General features: G+C 37.3%; 1 protein-coding gene across 1 annotated transcript in view; it reads left to right on the forward strand.

The window, feature by feature from the left end:
• adamts6 (ADAM metallopeptidase with thrombospondin type 1 motif, 6) overlaps positions 1–27861 on the forward strand; it is a 311123-nt gene that overhangs the window by 262965 nt on the left and 20297 nt on the right. The window contains exons 19-22 of the mRNA XM_039758682.1: positions 4912–5075; positions 7061–7199; positions 15588–15717; positions 27536–27740. Of these exons, the coding sequence (XP_039614616.1) occupies positions 4912–5075; positions 7061–7199; positions 15588–15717; positions 27536–27740 (638 nt within the window). The remainder of the gene's footprint in view (positions 1–4911; positions 5076–7060; positions 7200–15587; positions 15718–27535; positions 27741–27861) is intronic.

The raw sequence follows: 27861 nt of genomic DNA on the forward strand, positions 1-27861 counted from the left end.
GAGTGTGTCTATAAACTTAATATAAACTTACGGTTCACGCTGTGCTTTGTTTCCGCGTATGCTTGTATTTATGAATACGCTTGTATGCATCACTTGCTTCATAATCTTTTTCTGCCTTCTCAATTGTAAAATGGCGTTTTTTGTTCAGCGCTGTTTGGAGGTCTTCCTTGTTCTCTACGTACTTACGTAGGAGGCGTGATGATGTCACACGAAACTCCACCCCCCACGGCCATCCAGCACAACTTCATTACATTATATGGAGAAAAATAGCTTCCAGTTATGACCATTACGCGTAGAATTTCGAAATGAAACCTGCCCAACTTTTGTAAGTAAGCTGTAAGGAATGAGCCTGCCAAATTTCAGCCTTCTACCCACACGGGAACTTGGAGAATTAGTGATGAGTCAGTAAGTGAGTCAGTCAGTCAGTGAGTGAGTGAGTTAGTCAGTCAGTCAGTCAGTCAGTGAGGGCTTTGCCTTTTATTAGTATAGATTTGAAGATAATGTAGCCACATAAGATAAAACTGGGTACATGTATATTCAGAGTATATAAAGTATAATCTTGGTTGCAAGTCTGGATAAATTTTTTGCTTTCCTTGTTTGCATTTTGTACTTTGTGGCATCCGGCCAGGGCTGGAGCCCGGCCGGGACGCCCAGGAGGACTGGAGGAGGGCTTGTGCCTCCTCCAGACCGTGAGGGGGCGTCCGCCCTGGTTATGTTGGGGGCCTCGGGTAAAGGGCTTGGAAGCCCAGCCCTGTAGGGACCCATGGCCACCGCCAGGTGGCGCCCCGGTGCCTGGATATCCCGGGAAGATCCTGGGGGGAAGACGACTGGGGACACTGGGAAGCAGCTGGAGCCCATCCGGGTTCCTATTTAAGGGGCCGCCTCCCTTCAGTCGATGGTGGATGTCGGGTGGAAGTGGACAGAGCTGGAGAGAGGACTGAAGGCGGCCAGGAAGGCACAGGAACTGTGAGGCCTGGACATTGGGGAATCGGTGCAAGAGGCACTGGGGTTTGTGGTGCACGTGACTTTATTAATTGTATATATTGTAAATAAACAGTGTGTTGGGTGCAAGAACGATGTCCGTCTGTGTGTGTCCATGCCAGCGTCCACAACTTACATATTAACAAATATCATTTAGCTTACCTTGAATAACAAGAAGAAGCAGAATTGAACTGGTGTAGCAAGGCTCCGTGCAAGTTGCTGAAGTAACATGTTCACTGCCAAGTGTGCAGCTCTGCTGCTGTTTCATTCATTTTTACTGGGAACTGTTTTACCATTAAGAACAGCTATTAGACATATACAAAAGGAAAATTTGCAAAATATATACATTGAAGTATATTTGAAACAAAAGTAAGAGTAATTAAAATTACAGATTGTTTCTCTGTTTAAACTAGACAATTTTAAAAATCTGCCAATGCTTTTTAAGTGGAAACTTTCCATATTTCAAGAAATGTACTGTGTGATCTATTTAAATATCTTATTGAAAAATTAACTTTCCTAATAAATTTCTTAGAAAAGTAAAAAATTATTTGGGAGCCAAGTTCTTTCATGTGGACATATAATAATAATAATAATAATAATAATAATAATAATAATAATAATAATAATAATAATGGGCGGCACAGTGGGTAGCGCTGTTGCCTTGCAGTTAGGAGACCCGGGTTCGCTTACCTGGTCCTCCCTGCGTGGAGTTTGCATGTTCTCCCTGTGTCTGCGTAGGTTTCCTCCCACTGTCCAAAGACATGCAGGTTAGGTGCATTGGCGATTCTAAATTGGCCCTAGTGTGTGCTTGGTGTGTGTGTGTGTGTACGCCCTGCCCAGGGTTTATATCCTGCCTTGTGCCCTGTGTTGGCTGGGATTGGATGGATAATAATAATAAAAGTTACATTTAATTAGCGCCTTTCACAAACCCAAGATTGCTTTATATACAAAGTAAAAGAAAATGGACATAAAACTCACCTAAAAATATGCAGATGTTTTTCAGTCAAACCATGCGTTCACAGTACCAACTCAGATGTATCATTTAATTCAAAATTTGACATATTTTTATTTTCACCCATGGAGAGAAACCTTTGTCCTCTTCATAAATTTCTACCTCATCCATCTTTATAAAATTGTATTTTAAAGGGTATACATTTTGATATTCATTAACTGGTATATAGACATTGTTTTCTGAAACCTGTATCTTTTAATATGAGCAAAGTACACAAAACCTACTTTAGAAGTAAACTGTCTGATATTACCAAAATGACAGCAGAGGTCTGAAGATCCATTGAGTCTACCAACTACAGTAATCCCTCGCTATATTGCGCTTCGACTTCGCGGATTTTAAATGTAAGCATATCTAAATATATATCACAGATTTTTCACTGGTTCACGGATTTGTGCGGACAATGGGTCCTCAGTTTCTTTGCCCAGTTGATTTCATACAAGGGATGCTATTGGCGGATGGCTTAGAAGCTACCCCATCAGAGCATGTATTACATATTAACTAAAACTCCTCGATGATATGAGATATGCTTTCCGTGCGGTGCTTGATTGTTTGCTTTTCTCAGTCTCTCACCTTCTCTGACATTCTCTGCGCCTGACGGAGGGGGTGTTTGCACAGAGGCTGTTTGCCTAGAGGATAAGGACGCTTCTCTACAAAATGGTGCTTTATCGCGGTGTTTCGGCATACTTAAAAGCACGTATTGATTTTTTGATTATTTGCTTTTATCTCGCTCTCTCTCTCTGACATTCTCTGCTCCTGACGGCGCTCCTTTGAAGAGAAGATATATTTGCATTCTTTTAATTGTGAGAAAGAACTGTCATCTCTGTCTTGTCATGGAGCACAGTTTAAACTTTTGACTAAAGGGTGTTATTTCATGTCTAGAGGGCTCTAATAATGTTAACAGTGTGGGAGAGTTTATAAGGGCTTAAAATATATAAAAATAACCATACAAACATATGGTTTCTACTTCGCGGATTTTCATCTATCGCGGGGTTCTGGAACGCAACCCCCGCGATCGAGGAGGGATTACTGTACTTCATAGCTTATTTCATGTTGTTTCGTTCTCTGTGGGAATAACATTTACCCTTAAAAAGTTTATATCTGTGTCCCAATATTTTTGTTGTAAACTGGTTTTACAGTGATGGCTTTGATCCACTATAATAACTCCCTTCATAATTCTGAACATTTTAATCATGTCACCTTTAATTTTCTGCTTGCTTAAACAAAAGGTTTAACTTCTTCATCCCTCACAATTCTGTCTTTTTTCTAATTTAGAAACCAAATTTTACATAGTACTCCAGACGAGGCCTCACTAGTGTTTTATATAGCTGAAGTATAACCTCCTTTGACATGTACTCCACACATCAGGCTATGTAAACAAACATTCCATTAGCCTCCTTAATATGTCGGCAGTAGAAACTGAAGTCTAGTCTGACTCCTAGTTCCTTCTCATAAAGAGCAATTTCAAGTTTCAAAACTCCCATTGTGTATTCGAATCAAACATTTCTATTTACTTTGTGTAAGACTTTACATTTACATATACTGTATTAATGGAATATTCCCCCCAAAGTACCATTTTCTTAGTGACCTGAAGATTTCTCTACCAGTCCTTCACTGTAAGTTTGTTTTGCATCTTTAATATCTCATCTTTGTCACTTACTAATTGGAGGAAAGTATATAAAATTATTTTATGCAAAAATATTTTAATTCATGACAGAACTCTTCCTTTTTGTCTCTCCTGGCTGTATGTGTTTGGTACAATAATTGTATTACTTTTGGCCTCCTTAGTGTTTTTCTAAGTGCTGAAGAGAACCACAACACATTAAGTCAAATATAAGTTAGTGAAACAGTAATTTTGTTTTTTCCTGAAATTCATCAGATCTACATTTAACATTTGCCTTTAAATGCTATTATAGTAAAGGAGCAGTTATTTTTATGTGTAATCATTTACAGCTGAAAATGCATATATGTTCCTCATTCAATTCTATCTAATCAATAAGTATCTATTACATTTTAATGTTAATAAATATTTTATTTAAAAGTTTGCACAATAGGGTATAATATTATAGAAGAAGATATTATACTATGTGTGTGTATGGATTATTCTTCAGGAACTTTTGTTTTCCTCTCACATCAAAAAATGTGGATGGAAAGGTAATTTATGACGCTCAGTTGCATATGTGAGTATGTGTGTGTGCATACGCGAACCATGTATTAAAAGTGGAACCCTATCCAGAGTTTTTCCTGTCTTATATCTAATGGTGTTAGAATAGACTTTGATTTCCACAACCCTAAGCTGCATCAGTGGGGTTGCAAATGGATGAAAAAATCTGTCCATTACGTTACATTATTGTAGATCTTTGGCTTTAGGTGCTAAATGTAAATTATTTTTTCCCTGTACATACAATGTATAATCTATTGTCGCTGTAATTTATGCTAATTTTAATTGAAAACCCATATGAACATAATGTTATCTCAGTCAAACTACTCACCATCGTGTACAACAGGAGTGATCATTTTTGCAATGTTAACAGCTTAAATGTAATTGAATGATTCCACGATGGCTTACAAGAATAATGGCTAAAGATTTAGTTAAATGGTTTACAACTCAGGCATTAGCAGATGGTTATAAAATCCAAATGTGAAACCCTTAAAGAGAACAGATTTGCAGAGATTGTGGATCACAATCATTAGAACAACAAAAAACACTAGACTTGTATTTGTTTTAATAGATCAGTTTTCAAACAGTGGTTTCACTCAAAATTCCTTTGACACAGCTTTAAAGATGAGGATGATGAAACCTCAATTAAATAGCAATGAATACATTTCTTAGTCTCAATGCTTGTGCATCTTTTTTAAAGACTATAATTGTGCGCTTTTTATATTATGGAACTGATGCTGCATGTTTCCAAATGTTGCAGCCTTAAAATCTGAAGAAGATGACTACTATATCAATGGTGCCTGGACCATCGATTGGCCAAGAAAATTTGATGTAGCTGGAACAGCTTTCCACTATAAGAGACCAACAGATGAACCAGAATCTTTGGAAGCTTTGGGTGCTACAACAGAAAATCTTGTTGTTATGGTAACACACTAGCCTTTTTTGGAATTCATTTTGTGTGTTTTGTCCTAGTTTATAAATTACTGTTCATAAAACTTAGTTTATGTAAAGAGGCATATCGTACAATTTGTGGACTCTATTGCAATGAATAGGGGGTGCTTCTTGAAAAAAGTCTTTACAGCAGAATCCTGATTTGTCACTCCAATACTTAACACTTTTTGGATGCTGTTGTTTACATAAAAAACCTCTTGTCTGAAGAAGCACACAATTTATTTAAGGTGCTCACAAGATAGCTAAAAGTGTCTTGATCCTGATTTTTGCCTTCTATCTGTTTTTTTAATTATTATCATTATTATTATTATTTTTTGACTGCTCAGATTAAGTTTGGTGATTGATTAAAATCTGTCTATTGTGAATGTGCCCCGCATGGAAAAAAAAAACAATTTAAAAAAGTTGTTAGACAGATGCTACTCTACGTCTTATCATTTCAGTGCAGAATAGCAAGGAAAACAAAAAAAGAAACAAAAGATCAGAGCTGTTGTTTTAAATGCATTTATCCCTACTGGTACACGAAGCCCAAATGTCAGAACACAGGGTTTGCGAGAGTGATATGCATGGTTTGGATGAAAAACATTTGTTAATAGAGCAGTGCAAATACTGTACTTTCTGAAAGGTTTTGATTCCATGATGTTTTTTTGCTAATCATACTTCTCTAAAAAATCAGATTGACAAGTTTCTGCTTGTAGCACTTTTTTTCTCGACAGCCCCTAGTAAAAGACTACATGGGTGTTCTCCTATATTTCAGATTCACCTCCCTCTCTGCTGAAGTCAGAAACTATTCAAGCAAGTGGTTAAATCCAAATCAAACCCACGCTGTGCCAGCTCAATTTGCTGCAGTTTAGAGGAAACCTGCTGTGTATTATTTCTAGCTTATAACAATGAAACATTTTGAGAACCCAATGTTGTTATAGACTGTGGTGGGCTGGCACCCTGCCCGGGGTTGTTTTCCTGCCTTGCTCCCTGTGTTGGCTGGGATTGGCTCCAGCAGACCCCGATGACTCTGTAGTTAGGATATAGCTGGTTGGATAATGGATGGATGAATGGATGTTGTTATTGATTTATTTCTATTATAGATCATATATTCTATTTCTGCCTGGTCTGGGGCAGTCAGTTTTCTCGGCATGTCATTATACATAGACACATGGTCATCTGCAATGGGAAGAGGTGGGTAAGGAGCACAAGAAGAAGAAGCTTTTCTGTCACACTTGTTCAATTTACTTACTGCTCTGTTTAGGACAATGGCAGCATTTTGACATTTTTCACTGATTATTTAAGCATGCCTGTTGCTTGATTTAGACAGTGCTTAGTAATTTGCCCTTTTTATCATGATGAATCTCTTTGTTGTGTACTAGCTAACTTATTTAGAATTTCTCGCATTCATCCGTCTGTTGTCTGTAAAGTCACGCAATGCAACACACCAGGTTTTTCACTGCACAAAATATGTTTCTCTATATTTAATAATTAAATATTTTTTTTTGCGGCTGACTTTGCAGAGGTCTGGCAAGGGGACCCTTTAGCCCTTCTGTGTTTATATACTATGTTATATAAAAAATATTGGTTATTTTGAAATGTAGAAGTTATGCTTTGACAAACTGTAGTGAGTTTTTAGTGAAGATACATTTTTTACTTAGAAAAGGGAAGAAATAAAAATGCAAGGACCTGCTGTTTCTGTGTCTGTTTTTGCTTTTATCTTTGCTCATCCTTACAATTTTGTTTGCCACAAAATGGTGTTAAATGTTATAGTAGCAGCACACATTGATATGTATAATATATTTTTCAAACAAATTGTAAATGATCATTTTCATGTTGAGTATTATCATTTTCATGTTGAGTATTATCATTTTCATGTTGAGTATTCAGTAGCATTTCTAGAAGTGGGTATAATGGTTTCACCAAAAATACTTCTTCTATTTATGAGGCAAATCATTTTTTCTGCGTGTCTTTTGCAGGTCCTACTTCAAGAACAGAATCTGGGAATTAAGTACAAATTTAATGTTCCAATCATTCGTACTGGTAGTGGAGACAATGAAGTAGGATTTGTTTGGCATCACATGCCCTGGTCTGAATGTTCTGCAACATGTGCTGGAGGTGAGTATTTTTAATATCTTGAAGGCTTATGCCTTCTTTCCATCAAGATCTGTTGACATGTACTTTTAGTCTTTCCTGATAACGTGATAATATTTCATGGTGATTGGTAAAATTCTGCTTGTATTCAAATAAGAAGTCAGTAGTTATTAAATCAGTCTGACGGAATGCAAAGTTTTCTGGTGGAGCTCCAGCTACAGTCACATAATTGTCACACAAGATGTGAAAGAGCTGCGGTGGGCTGGCGCCCTGCCCGGGGTTTATTTCCTGCCTTCAGCCTTGTGTTGGCTGGGATTGACTCCAGCAGAATCCCGTGACCCTGTAGTTAGGATATAGCGGGTTGGATGATGGATGGATGGATGGATGGATGGATAGATATGAAAGAGCATTGATTGTGAGTCTTGCCTAAACCAAAGTAGGAGTCTTCTATTTATATGAACTTTTAAACTTTTAAAAGTAGTCACTTTGCCATCTCATTGCAAACATAAGAACAGTAGCTCTAAAAAGCAGAAGTGTTACCATCTGCAAAAGCAGGGTCTTGAGAAAAGAAAATGGATTTTCAACAATCAATAACAACTGATAATAACTGCCAACCTCTTTAAATCAAATAACAAATTGTAGCTGCTCTTATAAGGGTATGATAGGCTAAATTAGTGGGTCTCCAGTATGTGTTCAAGTGCTGAGACCAGTGGGGCTACAGGAAAATGTGTTCAGCAGTTTGTGAGCCCTATAGCTAAGCCTTATATTTTATACAATAATTTTTTTATGTTCTTAAATGTTTTTGGATACTTCCATCTGTTATTGATGTATGCTCTGCAATGTACATATTTTTAAGTAAATGTGCAGCATTTATTTAAAGCTTTCTATTTGAGATTTGGAATTTTAAAGTCATCTTTCATTTACATTGAAGCCAATATACAGACTCAGAGTGTGGATTGTACTGCTGTACTGTACTTGAAAGTTCTAGTGATAATCCTTGTAGTAAAATTTCAAATTTGACCACAGACTAAAAACAGAACAATGTGAAAAGCCTGTGAGTATTAGATTGCAGCATTTAATTATGCTTGAAACAAATTAACAAGTTAACTCTTTATCATAGTGAGATAATACCTTAATTTTGAAATTTCTCAGATAGAAAAGTGACTCTTGGAAAGTCTGGTAATTTGAACCCTTAAGGATGTATTACTAGCAACAAACACCTAGGTTGTGTGCAAATTCAGCAACATTAATGTTCAGCTCCGCTGAGTTAGTAATGATAGATAGATAGATAGATAGATAGATAGATAGATAGATAGATAGATAGATAGATACTTTATTAATCCCAAGGTGAAATTCACATACTCCAGAAGCAGCATACTGATAAAGAACAATATTAAATTAAAGAGTGATAACAATGAAAGTATAACAGATGGACAATAATTTTGTATAATATTAACGTTTACCCCCCTGGGTGGAATTGAAGAGTCGCATAGTGTGGGGGAAGAACGATTTCCTCAGTTTGTCAGTGGAGCAGGACAGTGACAGCAGTCTGTCGCTGAAGCTGCTCCTCTGTCTGGAGATGATATGGTAACTATATATAGATGGAGATAATATGCTGTAACTGTCTTATTTAAATATAAATAGTCATCCTAAATGCAACCAGTTTTGAATTGAATTGAAGCATTTCAATATAAATGCAATAAAAAAAGCGTTGCCAGATCTCATCTACAGCTACAACTATCATTGCCATAGGTATGAAACTATATATTATGTTTTTGAATGATGTCTCCCAGACATAGCGTAGGAAATAGTTATGTTAAAGAGATCTGAGTGACCACTTCCATTGTCAGAACATAAAGATGGAGTGCTGTCATCATGTTTCTGAAAAGGATCTGATATGTGAACTATACCACAAAAGAACAGTGCCTGGCAGTTCTACATAATTTTGAAACCTGTATACTAGAATGGTATGGTAAATAGTGCGTACGCTGCACATAAAGCTAACAACATAATAACTGCAGTATGTCCTTTATTAGAAGATATGAGGTTTTTCTCCACTTATTTCTGAACTGTGATGACCGTGAAAATCCAGTTGAAGCTAACATTATTTATGGTGATATGATAGCCTGTAACTGTAACTATTTTTTTTTCAAATACTTGTGTATGTTCAGGCTGGCTAGATGCCACAATTATTTTTGATGTCCTGCTTGTTTGGCATGAATAACAACATATGTCCCAGATGTCCTTAGGTCTACGCTTGTGAAATGGCCTCTGGGCAGTGAAGAGTATTTATTTCGTTTTCAGTGAACTATTTTTATTGATATTTTGGTTTGCTTAGGCAGACATATGTTTGGCCAGAATATTCTGATAGTCAAGTTCATGCCATTATTAATCTTGTGAATCCCACAGCCAGTAATAGCAAACACACCTCACACTATCAGCTGTCCACTATCATATTTCATGGTGGTATGATGTTCTTTCTTTCTACGAATTCTGGCAAGAAAAAACTACTGATGTTACGAATGGTCTGACACTTAAAATTTGGTCTCTTTGGCCATAGAACCAGTTCCAGTTAAACGCCTAATAACATGTAGAAAACTCCAACCACCTCACTTTGTTACTTTTCAATTCAATCTATCAAAATAGATTTTTGGCATAGTTTTGCTGTCTAATTGTTGCCCTAGATGTAACTGGATATTGCAATTGTCTAACCTTGACTCATAGATTACCCCCCTGTTACGTTGGTCCCTGTGTGTGGGCAGATAATATAGTTGTATCCTCTTCCTGGAAAACTATTTTTTGTCTTCTTCTAATGAAAGAAAAAAGAAAAGCAGTTAAGAAAGTCTTAGAAAAGGACCTAAAAAGCTAGTGATATGGAATATGAAAACCCTGAGTCACAGTTTTGACTCTTGTGAATGACGTATCTGCTTGATTTGTAAGTACTGCTTATTACAGCCGTGAAGCGTCGTGTTGTGCTGTTTTACATTTTAACAGTCATGGGTTCAATCACAATATCCAGACACTACTTACTGCACATTTAACTATGTTCGTTTTCTAAGCAATGCTCCTCCAATTTGAATTTCTTAATTAAGTACTGTTGCACTACCTGCTCGAAGTTTTATGTGACAAAATCCCCACCCTCTTTGAATAAATGTCTCTGGCTGTCACTTTCATGGGGGACCGCTCTTTAATTGAATGTATTTGTATCGCGACATGCCACGCCATGCCACCGCTCACAGTTTCATCCAAAAACCCCATCCCCCCAACCAAACCCCATTGATCAAATGTCACTGAATCACAGCATGCAAACTTATACAAGGGGTCACTGTTTGATTAAAAGTACTTGTATTGTGCTATGCCATGCTGTTACTCACAGCTTCACTTTGGAACCCTCTGACCCCCAGATTTAATTTCACTGAATCATGCCGTGCAAACTTCGCTTTTCAATCCAGGTACTTGTATCTTATGTGCAAGGGGCCTAGCAGTGATTCAGTAAATGCCTTGGCTCAATGACTGGAAAAGTTACTTTTAACCACAATGGATTTACTCTGACCTTTATGAAGCATACCAGTAATAATGTTCAATATCCTTATTAAGAATTATATTAATTCCTAAGTGCAGTAAAAGCTTCTGGTTTCACACAGTTCTGTTTGTATAAAAAACATTGACTTCCTAAACTCATGCCTATGTAACAAATTATTTATCGTTTGCTAACATAAAAACGTTTATAGTAAGAGAAATTAAATTGTCATCTTGGATCTTGATACATGATGGTTATGTCCAGTGCCTTTACAATTAATGTATAGACAAGACTTCCAAGAGTCCTTAATAAATGGACCTTGAAAATCCTCACATCTAGAGTCTGATAGTTATATCTGAATGTGTTAAACCATGGCTATACCATTATTATTTGTTGCAATAGCTTACTCAGTTGGAAATGCCTGTTTCTGAAACTTGTGAGTATGGTTCAACTGAAATTGTTGCAGTTTTCAGTAACAATCTCTGGCATGTGTAGATCATGTTAAATTACCATACGTTTATGCTAGTTAAAAATAAAATTCTCTTATCTTCTCTTTTTATGTGTATACATCTTTTGAGTTTTTCCTGTTATGTTATTCTCTTACTACATTGCAGCAGTTAACAAGGAATCAAAATGTGGCAACTCACATATGAAAGCATTCTAAAGGAATTGTTTCTCTAGAATAATTCAGTTCTGTCCTGATTTCTGTAGATATTCATCTATTTAAGATCCTGGCTGCTTGTCCAGTTTTGAAACAATCAAACTGGAGACAAAAATCCAAATATGTTACATTTGCTATTGAACCCAGAATTAGTATTTATCTGCAATGCATTCAAATAGTTGTTCTGAAACAAAAAATGGTGGTCCCATCTGATTTATGTGTTGTATTATCTGGCACATTCCATATTTTCTTGAAACATTCCTGGGGGGCTATTGTGACTGCAGGTGTTTTTAATTAGAAGCTAGTTCTTACTTTTAATTAAGCATCAATTAATTATATAGTTCTGATTTATGAAACCACTAAAACCATTAGGCACATTAGGGTTGACACATCTGTTCCAGAATGTTAATTAAAGATTGTGTTGCACTGTGGCTCCTCTACATAATAAAAACCTTTTTCCACCCTCTCGAACATACACAGTTTTTAATGTTTAGAAAAAGAATAGGATTAAAACGTTTAGAGATTTGTATATAAATAATGTCTTTGCATCATATGAACAATCACACTCCAAATTTAGTCCACCATCAACACAATTTTTTTTTAACTCCAAATTAGAAACTTTTCCCAATTTTCCTCACCTCCCACCTATTTCTATTCCAGAAGAGATACTGATTAGTCTTGGGGACTCGGACAGTATTTCTATAATATATGAAAACATTTTAAAGTCCTTTCCTTTTAAAGGATCCAGAGTACAGTGGGAAAATGATCTCTTACTCGACATTTCAGAAACAGAGTGGAAGGCACCCACATACAGAATTCACTCTAGCTCCATACAGTGCATCCAGAAAGTATTCACAGTGCATCACTTTTTCCACATTTTGTTATGTTACAGCCTTATTCCAAAATGGATTACATTCATTTTTTTCCTCAGAATAATACACACAACACCACATAATGACAATGTGAAAAAGTTTACTTGAGGTTTTTGCAAATTTTTTAAAAATAAAAAAACTTCACATGTACATAAGTATTCACAGCCTTTGCTCAATACTTTGTCGATGCACCTTTGGCAGCAATTACAGCCTCAAGTCTTTTTGAATATGATGCCACAAGCTTCGAACATCTATCCTTGGCCAGTTTCACTCATTCCTTTTTGCAGCACCTCTAAAGCTCCATCAGGTTGGATGGGAAGCGTCGGTGCACAGCCATTTTAAGATCTCTCCAGAGATGTTCAATCGAATTCAAGTCTGGGCTCTGGCTGGGCCACTCAAGGACAGTTGTCCTGAAGCCACTCCTTTGATATCTTAGCTGTGTGCGTAGAGTCGTTGTCCTGCTGAAAGATGACCCGTCGCCCCAGTCGCAGCAGGTTTTCATCCAGGATGTCTCTGTACATTACTGCAGTCATCTTTCCCTTTATCCTGACTAGTCTCCCAGTTCCTGCTGCTGAAAAATATCCCCACAGCATGATGCTGCCACCACCATGCTTCACTGTAGGGATGGTATTGGCCTGGTGATGAGCGGTGCCTGGTTTCCTCCAAACGTGACGCCTGGCATTCACACCAAAGAGTTTAATCTTTGTCTCATCAGACCAGAGAATTTTGTTTCTCATGGTCTGAGAGTTCTTCAGGTGCCTTTTGGCAAACTCCAGGTGGGCTGCCATGTGCCTTTTACTAAGGAGTGGCTTCCGTCTGGCCACTCTACCATACAAGCCTGATTGGTGGATTGCTGTGGAGATGGTTGTTTTTCTGGAAGGTTCTCCTCTCTCCACAGAGGACCTCTGGAGCTCTGACAGAATGACCATTGGGTTCTTGGTCACCTCCCTTACTATGGCCCTTCTCCCCCGATCGCTCAGTTTAGATGGCTGGCCAGCTTTAGGAAGAGTCCTGGTGGTTTTGAACTTCTTCCACTTAAGGATGATGGAGGCCACTGTGCTCATTGGGACCTTCAAAGCAACAGACATTTTTCTGTAACCTTCCCCAGATTTGTGCCTCGAGACAATCCTGTCTCGGAGGTCTACAGACAATTCCTTTCACTTCATGCTTGGTTTGTGCTCTGACATGAACTGTCAACTGTGGGACCTTATATAGACAGGTGTGTGCCTTTCCAAATCATGTCCAATCAACTGAATTTACCACAGGTGGACTCCAATTAAGCTACAGAAACATCTCAAGGATGATCAGGGGAAACAGGATGCACCTGAGCTCAATTTTGTGCTTCATGGCAAAGGCTGTGAATACTTATGTACATGTGCTTTCTCAATTTTTTTATTTTTAATAAATTTGCAAAAATCTCAAGTAAACTTTTTTCACGTTGTCATTATGGGGTGTTGTGTGTAGAATTCTGAGGAAAAAAATGGATTTAATCCATTTTGGAATAAGGCTGTAACATAACAAAATGTGGAAAAAGTGATGCGCTGTGAATACTTTCTGGATGCACTGTATGTGCAAAACATTCAATAATTCAACTCATAATCTTTTATTGAGCACATCTGTCTAACTTAAAATTGTCCAAAATGTTTCCAGGGCAAGATCCAACCTGCAAACGTTGCAATCAAACTCCAGCTTCACTGGGCCACATGTTTTGGGCGTGTACCAAATTAACATCTTTCTGGACAAAATTTTTTAAAAGCCTATCAGACAACCTTGGTGTCACAATCACACCTAATCCATTAATAGCTGTGTTTGGTGTACTCCAAGAGGGGCTTAAAGTGGAGAAGGACAAACAAACTGTAATTGCCTTTACTTCACTATTAGCATGTAGACTTATCTTGCTCAACTAAAAGAATCCTAGCCCATTGGGTAACTGATGTTATATACTATTTGAAACTGGAAAAAATCTAATTCTCACCTAGATGATCTGTTCAAAATTTTTTTTAAACCTGACAGGGCCTAATCATTAACATTTTATAGTAAGCATTTATATTGGGGGAAAAGACTCCTTTCTCTGTTTACTACTCTGAATTTCTCATGGGTGGGGGTTGATTTAAATTTAGTTTTGTTAAGTTTTGAGTTGATTGTATGGAATGTTATATGTTCCTAATAAATTAAATAAAAGATAAAAAAGAATAAGATTTGTTGCAATGTACTTGTTTGTAAGCATGATTCAAGCCTGTGACTATTTTCTTGATGGTGAAGAGTTGAAGAATTACGTTGTCTTGTTTTTCATTCCAATCAAGTCCCTTTTCACTCACTAATAACCAAAAATGACAGTGTATTTTAAAGTAAATATATTTTAGGAATATTAAACTATGGCTGACATAACATGATCAACCAGCAGAAATTAACCTTTGGGAGATTACATACTTACACATAACAGCATAAGGTATTTAGATATGGAGGTGCAATATGAGTCACGAAGCCTCCAATCAGTCTCAAAATATAGAACTGATGAGTAAAAAAACTTCCTGAAAATATTTAATCAACTGATCTCAGCATTTTATATTAAACATATTTACTATATTTGCCTTCTTGGTCTGTCTCAGCATTAAATATATGTGATACACGTGTTCTTCCCTGATTTCTTCTAATGTAAGTAATTGCTTAAAACTTATTTACAGTTTTCCTCGCAAATGTTGTTAAAACTACAAAGTCGGTTCTTTAATAGATTGTGATAAGTATGACTACATGTTTTTACTTCAGTAACCTAGGCTGATTGTAAATAGACAAGCTGTGCCGGTCTGTTCTTATTAATAATTCTTTCACGTTATGTTCAGCACAGTTTCTGCATGTTGAGATTCAATGTAGTAAAAGAGAAATAATTGTTTAATGATAACTCAATAAGGTAATGTGCTTTGGAAGGCTGTAAATATTTTATTACATTTCAGACTCTTTTATTACTTAACTATAATTGAAACAGTAGACACTCAAATCAAAAAAGTCTCTTCAGCTTCTAGTAAAGTACAGTAATGCATAATGAAATAAAGTGTTACAGAGAAGGTGTTTTGAATGGCCAGAATCTGCTCCCACAGAAATTGGTGCAAGGCAAAATACAACCCTAAATGGAGGTATCAGCCTGTTGCACACATACACACATGACTAACTTGGAATTGACAGTTGTCTTCTACTTGTGTATCTTTGAAATGTTGAAGGAAGCCCAGGTGAATCTGCAATGCCATTTAGTACATCACTACACTGCTCAGCTGAAAATTAATTTTGGTTTATTTCAGTCGATCTTTTTTCTTCTGTTCATAAGAGATAAGAAAGATTTAAGCTTGTCTGTTTTCCCCTTACAGGTTCCCAAAAACAAGAGCTAGTGTGTAAAAGATTGGATGACAACTCAGTTGTGCAGAATAGCTATTGTGACCCAGACAGTAAACCCCCAGAAAACCAACGGACCTGCAATACTGAGCCCTGTCCGCCAGAGTAAGTTGTGAACATTTATCAGTTTTGTAACCGGCACTGGAGCACTTTTTTTTTTTTCTATATACCATATAGTGAACTTGGCATAATTTAAAATACATTTACTATATATTTCAGAAATACATTAGGGTACTTTTTTACAGGAATCCTTTGTATCTTTTAAAAAATAACTTTGGTAATCTCCCTACTGGCTAATTGCCAAACAAGTAAAACATTTTTCATCATTTCATGTGGTAATCTAAGCCTTGTTAATAAGTGTGACATCTAAAATATTTTGCCTCATTTTATGTCTGCTATGAATGTCAGCACACTTGTTGACTTTTCCCAGGCTTAATTCATTTTTTTCTTGTTTGGGTTTGGAACTATGCAGAAATAAGTTTCACTTTCATTTTTTACTTTTGTTTTGTTTTAAGATTTGTTATTTTATTTTATTGTTATGTTTTGAATTAGCCACAACACTGTTTTAATTTGTAGTGATTGCCACCATTTTGAGTATCTGTTGGTATAATGTGATTGTTTGTTGGGGGTGTGGCCTGAGAACCTGTGACACAGAATGTTATCAACGCAACCAGTTCCAGTGAGAAAGTCATTTGTCCAAATTTGTGGAAATTGTAAACTGCACTGAACTCGCAAGCAGATAGCAAACCTAATATAGACCTGGAATCAGGAGGTACTTGATAAATAATTTAACAGGCAAAGACCGATACTGGAAAGACAAAGATCTAATTAACAAAACCGTGATATGAAATCATAGTACAGTAGAAGAAACATAGCTAGGGTGTTAGTAATCAAATTAAGTCTCGTAAGAAAACCCAAAAGAAGGACATCATTTATAGTTAATGGACAGAAAATTATTTGAAACCAGAGATCTAAATTTAAAAGTCATAAGTAATAATGTAATTCAGTAATCCCTTATCGATCACGGGGGTTGCGTTCCAGAACCCCTCGCGAAAGGTGAAAATCCGCGAAGTAAAAACCATACGTTTATATTGTTATTTTTATATTGTGACACTTGGGTCACAGATTTGCACAGAAACACAGGAGGTGTTAGAGACAGGGACTTTATAACACTGCAAACAAACATTTGTCTCTTTTTCAAAAGTTTTAACTGTGCTCTATGACAAGACAGAGATGACAGTTCCGTCTCACAAACAGAATGCAAACATATCCTCCTCTTCAAAGGAGTGCGCGTCAGGAGCAGAGAATGTCAGAAAGAGTGAGACAGAGAGAGAAAAGCAAACGATCAAAAATCAATAGGGCTGTTCGTGCTTTTAAGTATGCAAAGCACCACCCGACAAAGTAGCCGCAATGTGAAGGCAGTCCTTCAGCATTTTTTAGAGGAGCGTCCGTATCCTCTAGGCCAGTGTGCAAACAGCCCCTCAGCTCACATCCCCTCCGTCAGGAGCAGAGAATGTCAGAGAGAGAGAGACAGAGAGGGAAAAGCAAACAATCAAAAATCAATAGGTGCTATCCGGGCTTTTAAGTATGCAAAGCACCGCGCAGGAAGCATATCGTATATCACTGAGTTGTTTTATTTAATACATAATACGTGCCATCCGCCAATAGCGTCCCTTGTATGAAATCAAACCAACTGAGGAAGCATGTACCGTAAATTAAAAGACCCATTGTCAGCAGAAATCCACGAACTAGTGAAAAATCAATGATATATACCTAGATATGCTTACTTATAAAATCCTCGATGGAGTGAAGCCGCGAAAGTCAAAGCGCGATATAGCGAGGGATCACTGTAAGGCAAAGTTTCCTGGTCATAACCAAAAAATCTGGATAACCAGGAAGTGTATGATGCTGGACTTTATGCCATCATGGTAATGATGCAATGTATCACACACACCTGGTCATTCTGCCTTGCAATAGTGTAATGACCAAGATGCCAAACCTCTCCTTATAGTGGTGCCTGCAAGAAAAAAAAAGTCACAACAGTAGAACACAAAATGATTTTAATGTGATTAAAAATGCATAGAAATTCAAAACAAATGTAACTACTAGGTTCCGTGTTCTTTAAAACCCCTTAAAAAAATATTTCACATATTTTAAAGAACAAGAAATAGATTTTAAAGAATAAACAAACACCATATTATGACATAGCCCCCCTTTCAGGTTTGCCCAGGTTTTCCAATTCTTCAATTAAAAAAAAAATCGGGTTTGCCAATTCCTCAATAGCTTGGGGATGTGCTGCTCAGACACAAGAGCTGTCCTCTAGACAATAACTTCACCAATGTATGAAGCATTCCTCATGGGTACTATGGCATCTAGAATACACAAACTTTAATACTTCATGCTCGTCACTTTCCTCCAGTTAAACTAGAGAAGGGATGGTTATGTTTTCGAGATGTTAAACAGTCTGACAGTTGACCCACCTTTTTCCAATTATACTAAAGTCCAATACATTTAAGAGGTAATTTCCAGGATGAAACTCTCAAGCCGATGTCTCATGTGAGTCATATTTTCTGTCCAACGAAAATCCCTGGAACCACCATGTTTTCAGTCCACCATCTTTAAGTTCTCAAGAACCTGATTCCAACTTAAAGTAACTTTAGTTCACACATGTGTTAGAACACACTTGGGACCAAAGAAGAAAATGAAGGAATTCAAAGAATTCATAGTCTTGGTATCAACATAGACATTCAAAGGGGCCCTGTGATGGTCCAGGTTGGCTCCAGCAGCCCCAATGTCCTTGATCCTGGATACTTTCTTTGACTGAGATGAACCAGTGCAATGAGGGCGTATAATCCAGTAACAAATGGTGCAATGTGCTTTGTGCTTTTATTTTGCAACAGTCAAACATGCAAAGTGTAAATCGTGCAGTGCAAAGTCTTCATCCTTAATAAATAATTAAACCCATAAATAATCTGTATTAAAAATAAGAGCTAATATGGAGGTTAAAAATATAAAAGTAAAATTAATGCATAAATAAAACAGGGTTAAAATAACTGTCAGGAACTGTCCTTTTAAAAACTCAGTTTTGAGCTATGGTGTTTCTTTCTCCACCATGTCCGTACTACTCATCCATCAGGGACTACTCAGCCCACAGTGACGCCTGCCATCAAGCACAGTCAACCTTCACATGGGCTTTTATCCCTGTCACTTCACTCAGTGGCCGATGTGATGCCCCAACCTTGACTTGGGTACCTCACCAACATCTCTTGGCATCTGGGACCCATGAGCCCTGCTCCATCTGCCACCGCCACAATGCCTTCAGGTGGGAGCCCACCTGGAGCAGGTGGTCACTGCTGCTCCTGGAATTCTCATCAGAAGCGACACTGTCTTTGTGAGCACAGGCCATGCACACCTTACGAGGCATTGCTTGCCTTCTTATTGCTGCACCAACTCAGCCATACCACCTGTCTTTTCCGTCTCTTTTGATGTAACCTCCATGCTTTCTTTCCTCAGTCATTCTTCTTTTATGCTTTTGTGGGAGCAGCACCTTAGTTACTATATGTGGAGCAGCTGTGGAGCAATTAAACAATTAGCACAGTTCCAACACCTTAAAGCATCAATTTTTTAAATTAAAGACTCACTCTGCCACAGACCCCTGTCATGACAGGGACATTTTTGGTACTTGGTACATTTTTGGTACTTAATAATAAACCACATTCCGTGCAAACTCTGGTGTAGGTAAAAGGTCTGTACATTCTGACTGAAAAGAATCAACAGTACATCAAACAAATTTCTTTAAGTCCAGATTCGTTTTCTCTGTTTGGAAACTGACACCCTAATAGTTACCCACCTCCTGATTCACTCTCTCTGTTTAGGTATTGATCTCTTGGTGGTAACCCAATATCAAATTCACCTCACAACTCATCTTTTTACAAAAGTACTTGAATCTACATGGCTAACCCTATGGTTTTATCCATTACTGAGCCATATAGGCTTGAGGTAATACTGGTGTGTGCTTTTCTTGCTTGGTTTCAATTTTATTAAGTCTAGAATAGAACTCTTCCATCTCAGGATCCCAGATGTTAACAACCCATGTTTCTCTATTGACTGCACAGGCAGTCAAGCAGACTTAAAATGGAACTTGAATCAAAGGAAGTATCAATAAATTATTTGACTGGCAAGGCTTGATATCAGGAAAACAAATTTCTAGTTAAAGCCCACAGCATTAAACAAACCTGTAGTAGAAGCAATGTAGCAAGAGGTCAGTAAAAAAATTAATTCTTGTAAGGGAAGCCAAAACAAGATACTGGATTTGTAGTCAATAGACAGAAACAAGATATGTTAACGTTGTTAAAAAATCATAGAAACAAAAAATTAATGTAAGCAATAGGTTCCAGGTTCTGTAAAACCACTAAAATGCTGTTTTATAAATTCTAGAGACTAAGAATAGTTGTAAAAAAATTAAACCAAAGGCCAGATCATAATATAGTATTTACCTCCTTAGTGTTGCATTTTTGGCTTGAAAAATTACATATTTATTAAATCTGGCTTTCTACTGTAAAATGTGCAAAACACTAAAAGTGCAAAGTCAGAAGTGTAGAAAGTATAATGATACAAACAATAATAATAATTATGACTTAAACCTCCTGCCTGTTTTCACGTAGAGGTTTTTGGTCACCCAGAGGGTGAAGGTCATTACTACCACATTGCATATTTATTAAATCTGATCTTTGTTCTGTAAAATGTGCAAAACAATAATAGTACAAAGTATATACCAGGAGTGGCCAACCCGCGGCTCCTGAACCGCATGCGGCTCTTTGCCTGGTTTCATGCAGCTCTTGCGTTCATATCGAAGTTTGTGTTTGCGTATTTTTTTTTAATGTTCGTGTTCGCTTTGCTTGAGTTCAATATGGTATTTTCGTCAAATGTGCATGTGCGTGAGATGAAAATACCGCAAAGTTTCCTAGTAGGGGCAAGATCATTTAAGTAAACAATTTGTGTCAAGTTTGCTCTCAAAATGGCAGGGAAAAAATGCAGAGCAAAACGAAAATCTGAAGATGAACACAGGACGTTTTTAACAGAGTGGGAGAGTTTATATTTTTTTGTTGAATGTAATGGAAAGCCATTCTGCCTTATATGTCAGGCGTCATTAGCGCATTTCAAAGCTTCAAGTCTTCAGCGCCACTTCAGCTCACTCCATGCTAACATCGACCAGGAATTTCCAAAGGTGACTGAACTTCGCAAGCATGAGTTGGTCACTTTGAAAACTCAGGCAGAAAAGCAGAAACAGTTTTTCTGAAAATTTACGAATCGTTCAGAGACCGTAACGCTCGCATCGTATCAACTGGCTTGGAACATTGCAAGGGCTAAAAAGCCATACAATGAAGGAGAGTTTGTTAAAAATTGCGTCAGTGATGTTGTTGAAATCTTGTCTCCTAAAAACAACAAACCAAAACGCATGGTATCAGACGTCCAACTGTCCCGCCAAACTGTTGAACACAGAATATCGGACATTAACATGGCTATTGAATCACAGTTGCACTCTGACCTTCAAGCATGTGAGTATTTTAGTGTCACATTGGATGAGAGTTGTGACATACAAGACAAGCCTCAGTTGGCAATATTTGCACGGTGTGTGTCAAACGATTGTGTGATCAAAGAAGAACTCCTTGATATTGTGCCATTAAAAGACAGAACCCCTGGCATAGATGTGAAAGAAACAATGATGGCTGTATTTGTGAAAGCAAATTTGCCCATACCGAAACTAACTGCAATAGCCACGGATGGAGCGCCAGCCATGATCGGATCTGTGAACGGGCTTGTGGGGCTGTGCAAAGCTGACCAAAGATTTCCCGAGTTTTGGAATTTCCACTGCATCATCCACAGGGAGCAACTCGTGTCTAAATCATTGAATTTAGACAACATCATGAAGCCTATGATGGAAATCGTCAGCTATATCCGCACACATGCACTTAACCACAGGCATTTCAAGAATCTCATCGCTGAGCTGGACCAATGGCTTCCAGGTGACCTGCCGCTGCACTGCACTGTGAGGTGACTGTCAAAAGGCCAAGTACTCTCTTGCTTCTTTGAGCTTTTGGATGCTGTGAAACTGTTAATGGAGGAGGACAAGGACTATCCCGAGCTCTCTGACCTCAAGTGGATTATGGATCTGGCCTTTTTGGTCAACATGCTGTGTCACTTGGACAGACTGAACCTGACCCTGCAGGGTAAGTTAAAAATGCTGCCTGACCTGGTGCAAAGTGTGTCTGTGTTTGTCAACAGACTGAATGTTTAACGCATTTTCCCACTCTTCTAAAAGCCAGCGGGCAAGTCACCAGCGCCGCCCTGAATAAGCAAAGAGCCAGATATGCAACACTGGTTGAAAACCTGCACGAAAGCTTTGTGACCAGGTTCTGTGATCTACAACTGAAAAGGCCACAGATTACGTTCCTCGTCGACTCATTTAATGCATAGACTGACTGTTTGAAAGCCCCGCTAGTCACAGATGAGGCTGCGGTTGAGTTGGAGATGATCAATCTTTGTGAGGAGGACCAATTGAAACCTGCTTTAAGGGAAGGGACCATTGAGTTCTGGAAAAGTGTGCCAATGGAAAAATACCCCAATGTCAAACAGGCTGCGCTTAAGATACTGTCAATGTTTGGTTCAACATACATATCTGCGAGTCTGTGTTTTCTACCCTGAAACACGTGAAATCAAAGCATCGATCTGTTCTGACTGACACCCATGTGAAAGAATTGCTTCGAGTGGCAACAACGGAATACAAGCCAGATTTGAAGAGGATTGTTCAAGGCAAGGAATGCCAGAAGTCCCACTAAGCAACATGCATAGTAAAAGAAAAACGCTATTGTAAATTATTATATTTTTGTTTGTGGACTTGGTTGAACTAAGAGTTTGTGTGTGTGAGACAGTGCACACAATGTTCATTGTTGAAAATGATTGGCCTGTGGTTTTAGTACTGTAGGAGTCAATTTCTGTCATTATCATGTTGGTGTGTGACATTTACAATAAATCTGGCTGAGCAGAGGTGTGTGTGCGTGTGTGTGTGTGTGTGGAAGGGATGGGTGATGTTCATGTGCGCCCATGTGTATGATGTGGCTCTTTGCGGTAACACAGTAAAAAATGTGGCTCTTGGTCTCTGACTGGTTGGCCACCCCTGGTATATACTGTCAATATATGTGGTTTGTGTGGTATATCTTGAAGCACAGAAGAAACACATAATCAAACGTCAAAGTCAGGACAATAGTAGTGTGATTCCTTCTGGATTTCCATTCCAGACTGATCAGCTTTTGAACAACACAATGCACATGTGCAATTGACATGAGCTTCACTTTCAAGTTCAGCAGAATCACTTTCAATTTCACTGTCCATTTTATTTTCACTACCTGAAGACAGATTCACTTTGTCCTCATTACTCATATCATTATCAAGAGTGTGCAACACCTGGGCTGCTGAAAAAGGTTTCTTATGAGGCTAGGAGAAGACGTGTCTGTATCGTTGCATGGGTAACACTCAGACCTGTCACTTACACAAGACACACCTATATTGCTTCCTGAACAACTCTCGGCCCTAACATTGTTGGCAGTTTTATGGCCCAAGTAATCGTCGGGTCTAATGCTTACGTGAGACGCTTCTATTTAGTTGCCCGAGTGACGCTTGGGACTTACGCTTTTAGCACTGTTTTTACAGCTTGAGTGACGCTCGGGTCTAATGCTAAGGAGGTTAATACTTTAATTAGTGATTCTTGATATAAAATAGTTTTTCATACTTACAGTTAGGTTCTTGAAATTTTGGTTTTTGCATTGGGTTTTGAAGCAGAATCATTATGTTTTTCTGCTTATGAATTCTGCTTATGTGTTGGTTAATGTTTTCACTTGCTAGTCCTTCTGTATCACCCTGGTCCCTGTTGATTTTTATTCTGTGACAGAATGGTGTTGTGCTGTCAGGATATCTACTTATAGGTACAAAAAGAAAATGTATACAACTTATCTCATCCAGCACTTCCAGCTCTGTTACTGCTGTTGGCTCCATAAGTAATATTGCATTTACTTTATAGAGATGCCAGCTATAAGTGATGTAAGTGAAATTACATTGTACAAAGTAATGGGCTCTAAGTGATAAACCATAATTATTGGCAGATTTATATAGCATCCTATCAATCAGGCAACGTTATTAAGTTTTTTGTTTTATAAATTCTCTTCACATCTGTGAAGTAAAAGCACTTGTGCTGTCTTTATTTATTCACTTCCAACTGAAACATTCCAGCAGTACTTTACATTTAAGTTTATTGTATGTTTGTGATTAAAAGCATATATAGTACTGTAAACTTACCAATGGTGAACAGTATGAATTTTTGTTTGTACGGTATAATTTATTAATCTTCCTGTTGTATGTCTGTCCTTGTTCATTTTGAAAAGTTAAGCATTTCAAAACTTCATTTATTTGGTTTATTAGTGACCCAAGAGGGTTTTGGACAGCTGTTCACAAAATTTCCTGTGTGCATTTGTTTTTATGGAAATAAAATAAACTTCTTTGCTCTGGATAAATACTGTATATGTATTGACACACTGCCAAATCCTCCCCATTTCTTTTAGAATTGTTTTAAGTAGTGTTGCAGGATTTGCCTCAGTTACCCATGTGCAGCTTCATGCACTGATTTACTTCTAGCAAAAAACTAAGGCAGGTGGTTCATATTCCTCGATAGCTTTGGACTGATCCTTTTTTAAACCCAATTGAAATTCCAAGAGTTTTCTGAAACTCAATTATTACTAGTTGGGTATATAAATTATTGTGCAAAGTGATATATGAGTTTTGAATTTTGCTGAATAAATAAGCCTATTAAACAAAAATGAAGACTCTCAAAAGATCTTGAAAAAAAAATGCCTGCTGCTGCTGATACATCACCATGCAAGTGCATGAGCCAGTCGTCTAATATCAGCTTGTTAGGAAGGGTTATCGTGCACAGCAGTAATCAACACAAAAGAATTCAACGTATGTAAAATTCATACACATTTAATACTGCATGTATTTAATAATAATAATACATTACATTTATATAGCGCTTTTTTATCAGTTACTCAAAGCGCTCAGCAATTGCAGGTTAAGGGCCTTGCTGATTTAGAGGTAAATTGAATCTGCCCAGTTTAGGGTAACAGGGAGCCAGTGATTATTACAGCAACAGAGAGTGTAAGGCAAGAAGCAAATGTGGTGGACAATGATCAGGGGTTCAATCACACGCCAAGGCAGAAAACAGAGCACTACTTGCAATACAGCAACAGAAGTCTATTATTAAAATTTAGTTTTAATTCAGTTATTTGGTAAAGATATTTTGAAATAGTATGATCTGTTGGTACATTGGCCAGTGTTCACCCAGGAGCTCAAATTGGGAATGAAAAAATGGCAAATAACTTTTCAAATGGTTTAGGAGCATTCTGGCCTAACTTTAAAGCACTACAAAGACACTTGGGTGTAAATGGGCTCGTAAGGAATTAGGCATACATTTATTTTTTTTTCTTTTGTTATGTTTTTAATAACATTTAATTCTGAATAAGTCCTCTTGTGGCAACATCATTTTGTGCCTTTGTTGTGCATGGATGCCACGTTGTTGCTAGACAAGATTACTGCACCAGTATAATGATCAGGGTTGTGTACTTCCTAGTTTTCCGAGTTTTTGGATTTTTCTTTATAAATCTAGTGTGCTGTTTGTTATAACTATTCCTGATTATTCTGGTTTCTTAGACTTTGACTTATGTCTTTTTGTTTGATTTGGTTTATGTGATAATTTTACCCTTGCACCATCAGTACTATTGCCTGATTGATTAGCTGGTGGTTTCCCGCCCCTCTTTTTAAGGTAAAACTTTATGCTCTCTGCTGATTTGAGACTGAGGCAATATCAGCTTAAGTATGAAAATTTTGAAAATAGTTTCATAACCATGTAATGCTCCTGTTGGAGCAGGATTTTTTTTGTTGACAAAAAGGATTGGAGGGTTACATCCTTGTGTTGATTAAAGAAAATTAAATGATGCATTTGTGAAAAATAAGTATCCAGATTCCATCTTCTCATCACTATTTAATCAGTTTACTGGAATTACTATGTTTGAAAATTGAATTCAATACTACAAGTGTACATTACAAATATTGTGTAATGCCATATGATTTACCTGGTTGGTTTTAAGTGATTTGAAAATTACATTTTTAGTGGACACATTTATTTTTCATTTTTATTCGTTTCATTCAAAATAGGTTCCCCTGTGTTGTCATATTGTGTCTTTGTTTTGCATGGATACCAGGTGGTTGTTAGGCAGAACAATCGGGAATGTGTAACACCAGATATCATTACTGTGGCATTATAGCGTCACACACTTTCTTGTTGTCCAAGTTGAGGGATTTTTTTTTATATAAATCTTAGTGTGCTGCTTGTTATGATCATTCTTGATTTTGTGGTTATGGCCATTTCTTGGCTTTAATTTGGTTTTGTTAACGTTATAATCTCCTGACTTTCGATCCTCTCACTATGTCCATGCTTACTGTGGATTTTCTATCACATCTTGGGCTTTGTTAAAAACAAATTTTAGAGTTTCTGACAATGAGCTTACCTTGTTTTCCCCATCACTTTCCATTTCCTGGTCTTTAAATAAAACTTTCCAAAGGCTGCTCTTTTCTGCTCATTCCCCACATTAGCATGATTTGTCACTTAATATAGTAAGTTAATTTCTATGATGAAGAAATTAATTTGGCAGTGCTCCATGCATTTTTTAGATATTCATCATTCGACTGGAGAGTAACTGAGTTAAATAGAGTAGCATAGCCCTTTAACCCCTGTTGATATCTATGTATGTGACAGGTCCCTTTTGGCTGTGAGTGAGAAGTTCAGGGTCTCTGTAGCATGTGACATCTGTGTCAGAGAAAACAGATTTACTTAATTTGCTGTTAATATTTGACCAGGCATGGTCTAAAATGGCAGTACATATTGCCACTAAGATCACCATCACTTATAGCTTATATGTGGCCCTCTAAAGATTAAATCATTTTTTCAGTTCCGTGGGATACATATGATCTTACAATCCCATATCCACTGATACATATGAGCTTTTCATGTACACTCATTTCGACCCAGCATTGTTTCAGTAGGCAGACATCAATAAGTATAGTGTTGCTCTCAGTTGTCGTGTTTAGAAGCCAGATGAGCACATTTTATGCCGCTTTTCTAATTTCTGTCTTTCACCATATTTACTTTTAAATTTGCATTTTTTGCAGTAATATTACTTTGTTTAAAGGAATCCATTACATTTTAAAGCACATTTTTTCATCTTTTTACACATGTACTTTGTGAGCACATTTTACTGTTTTGCACTGCATTTTTCAAAGGATCAATTTTTTTTAAAAAGGATTTCAGTACAAAGGTGTTTTATAGATAATTTTTAAGTTAGTTAATACAGGCAGATATCCAGTCTGTCTGTATGTATAGTCAAAATGTGAAGAAAGCTCTAGAAAACAAAATGTAGGGCCAGCATAGTTAACTTTCTGTGTTTCTGAAACATTTGGCTTATGCTAGAGCCACTGCCATGTTGCAAAGCTCAAATATCCATCTGCATGTATGCTAATTTCTCCAGGTTGTTGTTTAAACCATTGTGTCTCCAAACATGAACCTTTGTTATGACCTCTGTCTGCCTAGGATTTATCTTTGTAAAAATTGTTTGTCGCTGGATAGCCTTTCTTTGAGGTCATTGCATGTTCTCATAGAGCCATGTCAGTCAGGAATGCAGCTATTAACAAATGACACAAATGCAAAGTGATTGAAAGATTATATAAAACAATAGTTTACAAATTACTTTTATTTTTGAAACATTATTGTGTTTGCTTACCTGCCCATTTCATCCAATTGCCTTGAAATATTATACAGGTGGTTTATCGGTGACTGGACAGAATGCAGCAAAACATGTGATGGGGGAACACGCTCTAGAACTGTACTTTGTATCAGAAGAATTGGGCCAGCAGAAGAGGAAACTTTAGAAGACAGTCACTGCCTGACGCATCGACCAATAGAAAAAGAGGCTTGCAACAATCAGTCTTGTCCACCTCAGTGGGTAGCCTTGGACTGGTCAGAGGTAAAGTCAAAACTGCACAAATTATATCTGTAAGTTAAGCATTAACAGTTTTAGAAAAGGACACATGGTATTTTTAACAAGATTGAGCATTGTAGTTATGATATAATCAATCACTGTATAA

This window comes from Polypterus senegalus, chromosome 7 (genome assembly GCF_016835505.1).
Source record: "Polypterus senegalus isolate Bchr_013 chromosome 7, ASM1683550v1, whole genome shotgun sequence".
NCBI lineage: Eukaryota > Metazoa > Chordata > Cladistia > Polypteriformes > Polypteridae > Polypterus > Polypterus senegalus.